Source organism: Hylaeus volcanicus, chromosome 7 (genome assembly GCF_026283585.1).
Source record: "Hylaeus volcanicus isolate JK05 chromosome 7, UHH_iyHylVolc1.0_haploid, whole genome shotgun sequence".
Classification (NCBI taxonomy): domain Eukaryota; kingdom Metazoa; phylum Arthropoda; class Insecta; order Hymenoptera; family Colletidae; genus Hylaeus; species Hylaeus volcanicus.
The window spans coordinates 7,930,486-7,946,586 of NC_071982.1; the positions used below are offsets into that span (position 1 = coordinate 7,930,486).

The following is a 16,101-nucleotide window of genomic DNA, read 5'->3' on the forward strand; positions in this document are numbered from 1 at the left end:
ATTTACCAATCGATCGTCTAATTCGAATCAGGAAATGGAACAATGTTCCGCGTAAGATTCTTCCAAGTCCAGGATATCCGCAATCAAAGTCACCGGTCGTTCGCGTTAAAAGAGATGGTCGGAGTGCGATGGGTTGCATTCTTACATTCTAGTCGATGATTGCTTCACACCGAGGCTTCCTCTGGCGACCGTGATAATGAATTCCCCGCTTTCGGATCGAATTGCACGATTCCGGCGTTCGTTTTTCCTTTCAACGTGACCGTGTGCCGCGCTACAAATATACGCGACGACGACCTTTTTTTCTTTTCCTTGCTCGTCGCTAACTCTTTATAACAGTTATCCCTTTTTTTTTTCTTTTTTTATCTATCGCTTTCCCAACTCGACTCGATCCACGGAACAACAGGAATTGATTCGCGAATAACAGGTCGCGGAGATAAAAATAACCCAACATTTTATAATCGTGAAATTTAATACAATCGTTAATAAATATTGGGCTGTCCAGAAAGTCCATGTCGATTTTTGGTAGGTGGTACAGGTCTGAATATATCGAAGTGAAAACAAATACCATCCATACATCTCTTAAAAGTTGGAAAGGTTATGGAACAAAATGGCACCTACGTAATTCAATAAATATATATTAAAATTCATACGTGTTTTTGAATGTTTCCTAGAAATTGGCACGGACTTTCTGGACAACCTAATATATTAGACGTTTAGGTCGCGATAAATTAAAATATTTACAGGAAACCAAGGAAGTTTTATGATAATTATTATAGCAGTGACTAAGTCGTACCGAGAAGTTCGCTTAATAAATTTCTTTACGGATCGAGAAGGTACAATCTAATTCGAACTATATTTACAGACAAAAATAACCCAACATGTTATAATCGTGAATTTTAGTACAACCCTTAATAAATATGTTTAGTTTGAGATTTAAAAAAAATATTTACAGGCAACGAGGGAAGTTTTATGATAATTATTATAGCAGTGACTAAGTCGTACCGAGAAGTTGTTCGCTTAATAAATTTCTTGTCACGGATCGAGAAGGTACAATCTAATTCGAACTATATTTACAGACAAAAATAACCCAACATGTTATAATCGTGAATTTTAGTACAACCCTTAATAAATATGTTTAGTTTGCGATTAAAAAAAAATATTTACAGGAAACGAGGGAAGTTTTATGATAATTATTATTATAGCAGTGACTAAGTCGTACCGAGAAGTTCGCTTAATAAATTTCTTTACGGATCGAAAAGGTACAATCTAATTCGAACTATATTTACCGTCCGACGTTCCCCGGGGGTTACGGCCGTAATTTTTAATTGACTATTACACGAGGAATGCGGTCTGATTTGATGCACAGTGTTAGCGTGATATTACGATTCCTTGGTACACACTTGTTTCATAGCGGGTTACTCGGAATTCAATTAGGGTTTATAGAGATCTCAAAGTAGTTACTAATATAATCAGCTCGTTACTTTTACAAATCTATAAACCAAAAGCGAGGTACTCCCGGCTAGAATCCACTTTCTAATGATGTAATTCGCGTTAAATTAGAAATCGTTGCTAAAAATCGCCGGGTTCCGACCGCAATTAACCCTCGTGTGTTACATTTCGTCACAGCGTCGGAGTAAAATATTTCGTGGCGAGGTAGCGCGGATTTCATCGGTACTAATAAGAATTACAAATCCGGATAGCCGCGGCAACCTTGCGAGACTATTCCTCTTAATTAAAGCCGTCAGTCCGCGAAGCACGGAGGATTAAAAACGTCACCGAATACCTCCACCAACGCGGCCATCTTCGCCGGCCAGATTCTCGCGATTAGAGGTTCAAGGCTCCGTATATATTCGACTGTCGATTGACTTTTTGCGCGATTAATTGCAACGACCGGGAGGTTTGTAAAGTCGACCTTGAGGCATACGAGTACGCCGAGAACGTGACCGGACTGGGATCGCGTGTACACGCCGTGTCCAAGTCCACCGCCTTGAATTCTTCGGCGTTAGAGCCGCTAGCGGCCATCGCGGTCGGATAGAGTCGACCGACGCGTTCCAGAATTCGATCGGATCCCGATGGAATATTCTTCACCCCAAAAATACTCGCGACTCGGTGAAAACGGTGCCTCCGGATCCCGTGGAGTCGAGCGAAACGTGAATTTATTGGTCGCGAGATGCGAGCGATAAAATTGCGTCAACTACTCGCGACAGTTGCGTCTTTACGTGGAATAACAGATTACGAGGATGGAAGTACGTTGTTGTTGATATTCGGTTCGATTGGCTTCGTTATCTCTCTTCTTCGATTCTTCGTTGTTGGAGAGGACCATCGACCACTTTCAACACGTGCATATGTACATATATGAAACTAATCATTTATAGTGTACTTACAGTCGGTGCAGAATGTATTCGTACACCGATCAATTTCCCAAATAACCTTTGTGTGAAATTGTAGTTTTCGTAATTTCTTTTTTTATAATCGATGACATCTTATTTATTCTCGAAAATCTCTAAGACAGACATAGTCCAAACAACATTTAGTAGTTGCTGTAAGTTGTGCAATTAACAAAAATATGCGAAAAGTGGATGAAAATTTAGAAGCAATAAGTATTTGTATGGTTCTTACGACGAACCATTTAGAGTAGAGTTTGTAAACACGTTTATTGCTTCGTACGAATTAGAAAAGATCCCATTAAAGTACTTTTAGAAAAGGCTCTAATAGAAGAATGGATCCCACTTTGAATAACTTAGTTAATTTAATGCTTGGAAGAGTTGCAGTGATTATAAGATCAAAAGGAAATCCCACGAAGGAAGTATTATATACTTATAAATAGACTGTGGATCTTTATCCATTTATAGGGAATTTAAATGTGCAAGAACCTACAAAATGCACACAATATGGAAGAGTATAAAAAAGATTGAAAGTAAAGTTCGTGTTATAATATTTGCAGAATAAGATAAATTCTTATTTAGGTGAAATTCTTGTAGGCACGTTCGCCAAGATTTTATTTTGCACGAAGATCCGCAGTCTACATTATAAATTAATGTACAGTCGGTGTAAGAAGTATTCGTACAGCAACCCATTTAAAATAAATGGTTCCTGTACGAATACTTATTACACTGACTGTAAATTTCTTTTTCTTTAATGAAGTTTCAATAATGAAACGGTCGTGCGAATACATATTGCTTCAATATTTGTACCAATTACTTGTTTCTTTCTTGTTAATTTCGCAACTTACATGAATAGCTATTTTCTTTTTAGAATCTATCTACTCTAGAGATTTCCGGGAATATGTAGAACGTCATTGTTTATCAAAAATAAGTTAATAAATCACAATTTTACATAGTGTATTTTTTTGTATTGTATCTTTGTATTGAAAGATGAATACCGAACTTGAATAAGGAATAATTATTATATATATTGTGTGAAGTTGATTACAACTTTGAAGAAACTTTGCTGTTTATGTATTCACACAATACACATCACACGTACACATTTTCTTTTGTTTATTTGCGCATTATAAAATGCTAATATATCCATTTTCGACATTTTTTTTTTTTTTTTCAATTGATCAGTGAACGAGCACTTCCTACACCCACTGTGGACTCTTCGAAGGCGTGGAGTGTTATTGTCCGGATCCCGGACGCCGAACGGGTCGTAGCTTGCTCTTTTCTTTCGTTCAGCCGGGATCGGTCGCGTAGAAGTACGGATTAAAGTTTATCGACGCAGATAACAATGTCGATGCCGCTATCTGGCCCTCCGCGGTCCCGTACGAATGTTTGACGATCGGCGAACAGTTGTTTGACGCTGCTGTCCGAGGTCGATAGAGAAATATAGCGTGTCCCCCGATATATCAACAACTACCGTTATACGAGAGATAAGTGTAATCTATCCCGTGAATTACACGGCGTAATTTATTATGAAGGGTGATTTTTAAAAGGCGAAACGGAGTCTTTGTACCGAATATTTACGATTCTTCGAGAGAGGAAAACTGTACACGTTGGGTGCATGAGCACATCTGTGCCCCAACTGCGGGGGGAAACGCTGCCATAAATCGCCACCCTTGGAAAACATGACCGGGGCGCGGTAGGTTCTTGGAAGTGCCCACCCTGGTTCGTCGGGAAAAATTCATTGTCCTCGAAGGAAACACGACCTTCGCATGGAAATTCGAAGGAATAGATAAAGAAAACGTGGGAACGGCATTTTGGAAATGTAACTTCGGGACTGACTCGAGATTAGTCCGAAACAATATCTTCCATCGCGACCCCCAATTTCGTTACTCGCCAAGACAACATTTTTGCACAATCCCGGAACAGCATAGTTCGTGAATAATTTGCAGTGGACGTTGGAAGTTTCAACAGTTTGTTCAGGAGTTTCTTCTCTATATTCATTAAATTGTATACAGTCCTTGCTAAAAGAAATTCATGCATATCAAAAACGTAGCTCTAAACCTATTTCCCCCCCTTAAGGGGTTAGGCCTAGTCAGGATGTTCCAAAACTCGATTTTTCTTCCTTTTTCTTCTTTACGCATGATATCTTGAAAATATTCTCTGCAAATTTCGAGTCAACCCGATGAATAATTTTCGAGATATCCTGAAATGACTAAAGGCAACGATAGTATTCTTATGATTAGACTGCGGGTGTTTATACATTTATAGGAAATTTGAATGTGCAAGACCCTCCAAAATGCAAACAATATTCAAGAATATAAGAAAGATTGGAACTAAAGTTCGTGTTATAATATTTGCGGAATAAAATGAATTCCTATTTAGGTTCAATTTTTGTAGCTACGTTCGCCAAGATTTTATTTTGCATAAAGATCCTCGGTATACTTATAATATACTATTAATTTCTTCGTTATATCCAAAGTTATTGCTCATTTATTTTGCAATATTTCGCCGTAAATGCGTTTGATAACATTCTTTCTGATCCTTGGCGCTCGTACCAGCACGCTGTACCAAACGGGGGAAATTTTTGTCGAATAAAGTTAGAATATTATTTATTTTATGAAGTATATAGACCCCTTGATCGAAGATGGGGAGCGTACAATTATTTGGTGAAGTCGCTGGTACTAATTGGTCGTGGTGTACGTGTCATGTAGCAATTACGAGGGATGTTGGTAAAGGGTGGAACGCGTTGGTCACGCTCAATAAGCCTCCCCGTGCAACGACAGCGGCCGATTCGTACGGCTGCGCTTACCGGTTGAGAGCGACCGGTGGGATTTCTGTACCCACGAAAATGTCGGCACAACCCCTGCCTTCCGGAAATTGGGGTGTCTAGTTCGGTGTTTACCTTGTGGGGGGAGCCTGGCGTTTAGGTGTCTCCATAAACATTGTTTGACGATTATGGGAAATTGATTAACCAGCCACGAGTTGGGGTGTTTCGTTACACATTATGGTTTGTCTTTAACCCTTTGTGCTCGAGACATCTATATATAATATGAATTTAATTTTTTGAATGTACAATTCCAATTTGACTTATATCAGAATACACCTAATTATTAATTATCGAATTTTTTTGCTATTTCTTATTCGAGTATGATATCTTGAAAATATTCTCTGCAAATATCAAGTTAACACGATGAATAGTTGTCGAGATATCCGAAAATTAATAAAGGCAACGATCCTTGGTGCTCGTCGCACCACCATTTCAATTTTACTTGTATCAGAATACAGCTAATTATAACTTGAAATAATAATACATTGAGTCACGAATGTTCGTAGATGTTCCTTTTCGAAATGGAGTTTTTGCTTCTACAGAAATTAATTGTAAAAATGTCTTGGATTCGATTTTATAGAAAAATGCCTCTAGCGCAAAGGGTTAAATTACATACGTCGCCCTAGAGGCGCCACTCGATCGCGAAGGGTTAATATTGTGTCCATTATTCGAAAAGATTATGAAACTTAATATGAGCTGTTGATTGCACAGATCGGTTAATAAAACAAAAAATTGAGAAATGCGATGAAATAACGTACAAATAATAATAATAATAAACCGAATCGATCAATAATAATTAATAATAATAAATAATACTAATGCGATGTAATAATGTTCGTCGTTTAATGGCGATAATCTGTATTTTTCAAGAAAGTTATGACTATGCCAAACGCTTTGACACTCAAACTCAAGATTTTTCAAAAAGTAGAGTCACCCGATTTCTTGAGCGCAGTGTTAAAAAATCGCGCGCAATTACGTTTTGAATTCGTAATTCAACGTTCGTCCAATTGAAATCATAATCGTCTAGACGGGGAAGCCTAGAGGATTACGATCGGCCCCTCGAACTGGATTTTCCTTCCACGTCGAGAACTCGTTATAGTCTTCCTCGGCATCGACTGCATCGATTATATCTTCTCGTCGAGAACGCTTTGAAAACAAGAACCGAGGTCTGCGACCTATGCCCCAGGGTGATCGATTAGCCAAAGCCGCGGACGTTAACTTACCGAAGGGAGGAAATCCGGTCTGCCTATCTCTTCTTCAGGCTTTCACCGAAACTTTATCACCGATTACCGTCATTGCCGCTACTTAGTAAATGAGAGACTCGCGGACCGAATTTTATTTAACCCTTTGCAGTCCGAATTTTCTGATCTCGGTACATATTTGTCGAGCCTCACCCGACGTAGGACCGCAAAGGGTTGAATCACTTGTTAAAGGAATGCCAAATGAAACTGGAGGGTTTAAAATTATTCAGTTGTCCCAAAAGTTTCTTTCGTTTTATTAATAATTAATTCATACCAAATACTTTGTTTTATGTTACATTACAAAATTGTGTACAATTAATTTCGCTCCGTTACTGTTACAGCATCAATGTCTAAGAAATTAGATTGTTTATTTATGAAAACACTGGCACAGAAAATAATTGAATGCAACTCACGAAAGAAATTTTTGGGACAACCTAATAAATATCCCTTATTTCTCAAGTCATTTGTTTATTTTTACCCGTTTATAATTTTGTTATCGATGAAAGTTGCCGGTACCTAATACAGTAATGTCTCGTTAGACGCACAAGCTCGGGACTGACCGTGTGCAGTAATCGTAGAGTTCGTATATTCTCTGATGCTTGTCGACGAGCTTCGAACGCAGACAGAGACAACAAATAAAGAATAGGACGGAGCGAAAACACCGAGGCATGTCGGTGAAACAATGTAATGCGACGAAATTTTCTTATTGTTAACGTTTTTGTTGTAAAACTTTTACCATCGTATTCCTGACAATTTTCTGATTAAAATGAGTCCAAACATGACGTAATTCGCAACATATTTACTTGTAACAACTTATTATGTATCATACATCGTAGAACACCCTGTATATCGTAGAACACTAACTAAAAAAATATGCATGGTAAATATCGTCCGAATTATGTCGTGTTTGGTCTCATTTTAATCAGAAAAATGCCAAGAATACGATGGGAAAAGTTTTACAACGAAACAGTTGATAATAAAAAAGTTTCACCGTTGCATTAAATTGTTTCACCGAGTAATCCGATCCCGGATCGTGTTTACACTCCTAGACTCCTCAAGAGATACACCCCCGTTCGGAATCATGTTACACTGCTCAGTGATCGAACTGTGATCCCTCAAGAGGTACACCCTCCATGAGGCTGGTTTCTGTGCATTTATGGTGGAGCAATTTGTGCGTCTAACGAGATATCACTATAGTTTCTAACCCGAAGCCCCTAGAAGCGTCCGCGAAACGTGTAAATAAATCAGATTCCTCGTTTACACTCCAGATCGCCCAAGAAAACGACCCCTCGAGAGGTACACCCTCCATGAGGCTGGTTTCTGTGCATTTATGGTGGAGCAATTTGTGCGTCTAACGAGATATCACTGTGGTTTCTAACCCGAGGCCCCTAGAAGCGTCCGCGAAACGTGTAAATAAATCAGATTCCTCGTTTACACTCCAGATCGCCCAAGAAAACGAACAAAACCCCCTCGAGTTACCTGGCGACATAACTGTATTTCCCGCATTCCAATCAACCGAGAGCCCCCAGGTATATCCGCTACTTCCCCGACACCGAAGTGTAGCGCCTCTATCCCTTTCCGCGAGGGGACGAATCGTTGAAAGCAACCCCTCGATCATATCCTTTGTTTCGAAACCGCTCCCGACGACGGAACGACACGTTTTCTAATCTCGTTTCTCGATGATCCGTGTGGCAGGTATGCGAGGAGCAGAAGTGCCAGGACGAGGTCTTTCCCCTCTCGATGAACTACGTCGACAGGTTCCTCTCGATCTGCCCGATCAGGAAGTCGCAGCTGCAGCTGCTAGGAACCGCCTGCCTGCTTCTCGCCTCGAAACTACGCGAACCGTCGCCGCTCACCGCCGAGGTCCTCGTTTTCTACACGGACAACTCCATCACGTTGGATGACTTATGGGTAAGTGGTCTCGGTCGCCTCGTTTTGCTCCTCTCTATCTGCATATTTCCGACCGGCCGAGGATTAATCGGCTACGCGATACCGACTCATCTCGAAGCGACGGGGACAGGTCGAAGGATGGCGAGTGAATCGGGAGGGTTACGCGAGCCTGCGAATGGCGATGCGAGAACGGAGGGATGCCGGTGGTGCAGAAGATCGTAGGGATCCTTGCGAGGTCGTAAATCGAAACAGTTGGTGCTTTATTGACGCGGGTAACTCATAGGGCTCGTAGGACGACAGGGATGTCGCGTATGGTATACATTAACGCTCAAGAGTATCCAGACACTTGGCAAATTAATGTGTATTAGCATTACATAAAGTTATTTAATCCTTTATTTACTGGAGGGAAGTAAATAACTTTTTCTCAAAATTTTAAATTCAAGTATATAATTTATTTTATAAATATATACAATTGTATGAGTATTAAAATAGGGAAAAAAACAGATTTTAAAAATCTCAATGTCTGGTGCTGGCCATTTTTAAAATTTTGTTCTATTTTGTATTAGTATTATTATTATTTTTTTTTTATTTATTAATTGACGAAGGTACAAACGAAATACGATCATTTTTCATAAAAAAAAAATTAAGTTTTGAAAATTCGGGTGCCAGGTTCACGTAGTTTACCAGCGACTATACTTTAGCGACTATAGTCTCATCTTTCCATCCATAGATCGCGGATATGATCCAGAGAAAGGATCGCGGTCTGAAAATGTGTCACCAGTGTCCGGTGCGTCAGACATTGCCTTTGGATTTCCTTTTCCGTTAAAATGTATCGTATTCCACTATCGATCCCCGTGGCTCTATGCTAATGCCATGAAACTTTCATAGGAAAAGTTTACGTTACGCTTACGCTCGCCATTTGGCGAAACGATCGTGAAGCAGATCGCGTTATCCGTATCTAAACGCTTCTATTTTCTTGACCCGTTCGCTCGTTGCCGAATCTCGAACTCGGCGATAAGTTGTTCGATGGATAGCCTTATCGATCGCCGCGCTATCCCGCAGCAACAGTTTGTTTTTTTCTTTCTTTCCTTTTCTTTCTGCGCAGAGAACGCGAAAGCATATTCTTGCTTTATTTGCCATTCATAGAGAGTTAGGAGAATACATCAGGCGCGGGCTACTTCGATATCTGGACATTTTGGAAGTTTAACGTTGACTCGAGTTGAGCTTACGCTTGACCTAACATACGTTTAACCTAAATCTACAGTTCTCCTTTCAACTGTGGTTGACGCGCAGTCGAGGAATCTAATCTGGAAGCTTTCTTTGAATTCGTAATCTCTTTTATCCTCGTATCGAAATCCTTCAAGTATTCAGCACTCTGTATGAACGATTAACCCTTTATTTACTGGAGGGACTTACAAGTCCTGTCAATTTTCTAACAGCTGGATAAAATACGTATTTTAAATAGTAAATAGTAAATAAATATTTTGTTTCGGATCATGCAAGTATTTTTAAAAATAAATTATTTTATTTGTCATACAAAACTTGTAAGATAATATTTCAAATAATATTTTATTTGAAAAACACTGAAAATATTCGTGCCATAGTTCGGAATACTTTTATTTATTCAATTTATTATCAGCAAATAAAATATCTTTACTTTACTAAATTATAGCGTACGTATATTCATTTATATTTATTTTGGTAATGTAACACGAACGGATGTACTATTCCTCTGGATTATAAACATACGTTAAATTTAGTTCTTCAATAAGAATCTTCAATAAGAAATTATAATATTTGCAAGAACTATGGAAAGTATTCTATTTTATGCTTTATATCATTAAAATAAAACATATTTCATTTCACGTGTGTTAGATTATCAGAATAAAATATTTATTTTCATGCTTAAACCATAGATTACCAAAACAATCAATTTTATTTCTCGTTTTACATCAGAATAAAATATTTTAATTGCTGAAATTTTACACGTCCCATTTGAAATACTATTTCATTTGAATTCTGAAGAATCTATTATTTCAAATAATATTTAATATATTTTCTCGAGAAATATTACCCACCTCTGATTGTGACCCGTTCGTTTTTAATGGATGCCAGCACGAGCTTTCTTTCTTTTGGAAGCTCGTTATAGACAACTCCATAAGATGACACAAGACCAAGACTCGCGTAGATTTTGAAGACTTTTGGGAAATTCACTAAATAAAGGGTTAAACGCAGCGAAACGTAATCTCGATGGGGGTCACAGGTCCGTCCGAATTTCTAATTCCAGCGCGAACTCAATTTAGATCTGACCTAGACCTACGCATAACACGTTCTACTATCCACGTATCCCAGACACATCATCGTCTTCAGACAAATTTAATCCACGCTTAATCATCCTTAATCCAGAGGCTTCGCGCAGTCACCCCAGATTTATGAGACCCAACCGGAGCGTAACCTTAATTCAAAATTAGAAATCCCGTGCTCTGTCACCGCGCGAATCAGAATCGAGAGAATCCGAACGAAATATTCCAAAAGTCGCTTCCATAAATCAATATCAAGGGGAACGGTTAAAGTTCCGCGGCCCACGTGCGTCCGGTACTTTCTATTTGCTATCTAATCTAACCGAATTTATCGTTAATTCATTAAAAATCCGAATGCCAGCTGTGGCCGTTATCAGATAAAAAAATATGTAACGTTTATCGAGATTTCGGCGACTTTCGGGTTAGGTAATCGGACCGTCTTGAAAACTTTCCAAGCAACGCGTGGCATTTAAATTCGCTCGGGTATTTCTTCGGCGACTCGAGGAGACGGCAGAGTCCGCCGATGGAGACGAATAAATAACCGGGGGGTGGGAGGGAGGAGGAGGAGAGTTTACGTGTCCCGGAGTTGTTTATCGTATCTTGATAATAAATAATGTAGAATTTAGCGGAGCATAATTTGATCATGTCCCCGTGACTCATCTCGTTACGTGGAGAGACGGCTAGGTCCTCGGCTGAAAATAGTACTCGGTGTCGTCTTCGACGAGAGCGTCGCGACGTCGGAAGTCGTAGAATCTTTCTTCTTCGAATTTTATTCTTTGTAACAAGAAAGGATTGAAATTGTGATTATTATTTTTTTTTTCTCGCGACGGGTAAGAAGGAAGAATGTAAATTGGGATTACTTTATTTTTTCGCGACGGAAAAACTGCGCGTCAGCTGTCGACCCGACACCCAGCGTCGAGTTGCAAAATTGTGCGTAGTCGAGACGTGGCGAAACGCGACGAACGGTCCCCGAGAAACCAGAGAGACATCGGTTCGGGGTTTTAAATGCCGAATGGACGGAGCGTCATCGTCGCCGTGCGACGAAATTGCCGGTTTTCGAGAACACGAAAGCGTAACTGGGCTCCTCGGGCAAACAAGCGATAGCCTAAGCAAGCCCGAATAGATAACGACTGATACGGCCAACGGTTATTTAATTTTCAGCCACTCTCGGCTCGCACGATTGCGTCCCGAACAGCGAGTCGGTGCCTTCCGTCGAACTCTCGATGCTTTCCAGCGATTTGTGGCGTCTTCTGTTCTCGATAGATCGAAGAACGAACGATTTCGAAATGGTATATACGTGGGAGTACACGCGACGTACGGGGTGATTGTATTGTACGTTTGAGAATAGATGGAATTGATCAATTAGGGTATATGTACACCCCCGGTTCATAAATATGTGGACACTTACCATCTTTAACGCGTTGACTGCCAGACTGACACTCTTGAAAATTTCTATTGTGATTAAGTTTTGTTTCCAGACCATTGAAAGCTACATAATCAAACGTTTATTGCGGTGTTTATTTTTATAACTGAATTGAAGTTTATGAATTTCATTCAAATTTATTTTCTTTGATACTTAACGTTCAGAATTAATTTGTTCTTCGGTTCTTGTTCACGTGTGGGTGACGTGGCGATCAACGTGTTAATGAATAGTTAATGTACTACGATACATACTATGATACTATAATGTAATATATGTATGTATATATATAGAATCATTTGTTGTTTAATTCTACTTCGGATGTGCATTTACGTATAGTATACATTATTTGCTCAATATTCAATAATTTCAAGTTGAATATTGTTAGAGTTTCAATTTAGACAGAAAGAAATGTCCAACATCTGAAGAACCCTCAGGGACTGTAGCGGTGTTTGTAGCTACAGTACAGGCTTAGCAACCCCGAGGTACCCGAGCTAGAGAGTAGATAGATAGATGAGAAGTAAGAGATACTGCAAACAGCATTAAAACAATGCAGGAGTCATGCAAGACCATGATAAGAAGAATGGGAATAAGCTAGTAATTAGTAAGCAGTAGTGCATTAACTTTGTATAATAAGTTACGCACTTTAAATAAATTAATGAACATCTGTAAAACATTCACGACGAGATATTAGGAAATATATAATATATGTAATATCATACAATTTATTATGTATATAATACGTAATCAGAATGTATAATATATATAATAATTTATATAATGCAATACAATTTATTATATACATAGTACATTATAATATAATTTACACTATAATTTGTATAATTGGTAGTAGTTAAACATTTTTATAATTTACATTATAATATATACATTCTGATTACAATATATAGTACATTATAATACAATTTACACTATAATTTGTATAATTGGTAGTAGTTAAACATTTTTATAATTTACATTATAATATATACATTCTGATTATATGTATAGTACATTATAATACAATTTACACTATAATTTGTATAATTGGTAGTAGTTAAACATTTTTATAATTTACATTATAATATATACATTCTGATTATATATATAGTACATTATAATATAATTTACACTATAATTTGTATAATTGGTAGTAGTTAAACATTTTTATAATTTACATTATAATATATATATTCTGATTACAATATATAGTACATTATAATATAATTTACACTATAATTTGTATAATTGGTAGTAGTTAAACATTTTTATAATTTACATTATAATATATACATTCTGATATGTGGTAATTTGTTTATATATATATAACAAATTGTATTATATATATTATATATTTTGTAATATCTCGTCGTAAATATTTTTCAGATGTTGGACATTTTTTCTGTACATATATATAAGGAAAAATTTATTTGGAAACATCAAAGCTATAGTTTAATTCAGACGAATTCTTTCAATAAACACAGAGCGTACGGGACTGATTATATTTATAAACGTGGGCGTACGTCAGCTTGTTGCGGAGTAAAGAAGCTGACGGTAGCACTCGACCAGATAATCGTCGCGTAAACATTCGGAAACGTTGAAAGGGTAATTGCTGTTTCGGGCCCCATTTCGCTCCACCCCCCCCCGAAGCGATAAACTCGTTGCAGTTGTGCCCCCGTGCTCGCCGAGTCGTGTAACCGAAGAGAGAAAGCAAAAAAAAAAAATATACGACCGCTGACTAATCATCGGAAAATAAACAGGAAGGTGTTAGTTGAGGGTGCGATGCACCTGTACCACGCTGGAATGCACACCGCGCTGGCACGCGTGCAACAGGCACGAAAAAGTTTATCGATCGCGCCGCGGACACCGGTTGAAATTACGGAATTCGCCGGCGACCCGGAAACGGGGTTTCCCCGTTCCTATAGGTCGTCGATCGAGTCGACGATTAACGCTGACTGAAGCAAATTAGCTGTGACTTTGTTTCGACTGCGAATACTCGGAGCCGTTATGCTTGCGTTGGTACGTGCAACATTGTAGGAAACTTTTAAACCGGTTCCCTTACTATTTATTATTAAACTTATCTATTTATTATAAACGGGTAAATTCGTTATTGTTGATAATTGATATTGAGTTCAATTGGAGAGGACCATAGACCACTTTCAAAACATACATATATGAAGCTAATCATTTATAGTGTACTTACAGTGGGCGTAGAATGTATTAGAACACTGATCAATTTCAGAAAAATTCTTTTGTGTGAAATTATAGTTTACCTAATGTCTAGAAGAAATTGCAGAAATCGTGAAATCAAAATGAAATCCCACGAACTATTAGTTATATACAGTCAGTGTAATAAGTATTCGTACAGGAATCATTTATTTTAAATTGGTTGCTGTACGAATACTTCTTACACTGACTGTATGAATTAATATTAAATTTCGTTTCTTTCTTTCATGAAGTTTTACAAATGTCACAATTGTACGAATATTTATTGCTTCTATATTACTATCAATTTATTATTCTTTCTTGTCAATCTCACAACTTAATTTCATTAAAAAGAAGTATATAAGTTCTTACACTGACTGTATGAATTAATATTAAATTTCGTTTCTTTCTTTCGTGAAGTTTTACAAATGTCACAATTGTACGAATATTTATTGCTTCTATATTTCTATCAATTTATTATTCTTTCTTGTCAATCTCACAACTTAATTTCATTAAAAAGAAGTATATAAGTTCTTACACTGACTGTATGAATTAATATTAAATTTCGTTTCTTTCTTTCATGAAGTTTTACAAATGTCACAATTGTACGAATATTTATTGATTCTATATTTCTATCAATTTATTATTCTTTCTAGTCAATTTCACAACATAATTTCATTAAAAAGAAGTATATAAATTACAATTTGACGTAGTTTTTTCGAAAATCGGTCGATGTACTAATACTTTGTCCACCCACTGCGTATCGAGTTCGAATCGAACCCCGATCGGTGCTGGAAAAGGGTTGAGACGGTTCCCATCGGAACCTGTGGAGGGCACGGAAGCGATCGCGCGACGGATGTAGAGACGTGCATCTTCCCAGGGTCCGGCGGGCCCTGAAACCCCGGCAAAAAAGTTGCGCGAAGACAGGATACGGGATTGCGCGACGTTATGCGACGCGAAAATGTCCATAGAGGCGAATTCCGGCCGGCTGGGCCCCCGTGCACCGCGCGGCAAAGGGAGGGGGGCAGGTGAGTGGCCAGGTGCGCACGTCGTCGTCGTCGATGACGGCATCCTGGCCTTTTCACGAGTGCACCGGGCCCGGCGTTCGACGGCCAAGGCAGCTGCGTACGCGAACAACGCGTGCACCCCTTTCTTCCTCCACGAGTCAAGAAACCCCTCTCGTTCTGGGTGCATACTGGGTGTGCCACGCCAAGATCCACCGAGGAAGGTGGCTTCCTTTCGGCAGGAGGCTGCGAAAGCGAGCGCGATTCCTCTTCGGGAATCGGGGCCAGGTGCGACGTAATTGCGATGCAAAGCATCACCTGTTGATCTCTCGATGTATCAGGTACTGATGCTCCGCTGACGTCTTTAGCTCTGACAGACTGGTATACTGACAGACGGTGTACATGCTATAGTGAGTGCGATACGTTCTGAATATTTATTTCATTCATTTTTGTAATGGGGAATGCGATGAAATTGTTAATGCATATGATGTATATATAGAAATACTGTCTGAGAAGGTTTGGGCTAGGGAATATTGGCATTGAATATTGGCGGAGACGGGAATATTAAGTAGTGTTAAATACAATCCTCAACTCGTAATAGGGAATGCGTTAAAATTGTTTCAGTATATGCTGTCTACATAGAAATACTGTCTGAGAAGGTTTAGGCCTAGTATTTTGTTGGACACTATCGCGCGAAAGGCTGTGAACAACAATATTTTATAATTTACAACTAAATATTCAGTTCATAGTTAATTTTAAGTCACATGGTGGGGATTGGGATGAAATTGTTAATGCATATACTGTCTGCAAGGAAATACTGTCTGAGTAGGTTT

General features: G+C 38.6%; 1 protein-coding gene across 1 annotated transcript in view; it reads left to right on the forward strand.

Moving 5' to 3' along the window:
* The window catches only part of LOC128879240 (G1/S-specific cyclin-D2), a 51,959-nt gene that overhangs the window by 3,129 nt on the left and 32,729 nt on the right, over window positions 1-16,101 (forward strand). The window contains exon 2 of the mRNA XM_054128200.1: window positions 8,148-8,363. Within this exon, the coding sequence (XP_053984175.1) occupies window positions 8,148-8,363 (216 nt within the window). The remainder of the gene's footprint in view (window positions 1-8,147; window positions 8,364-16,101) is intronic.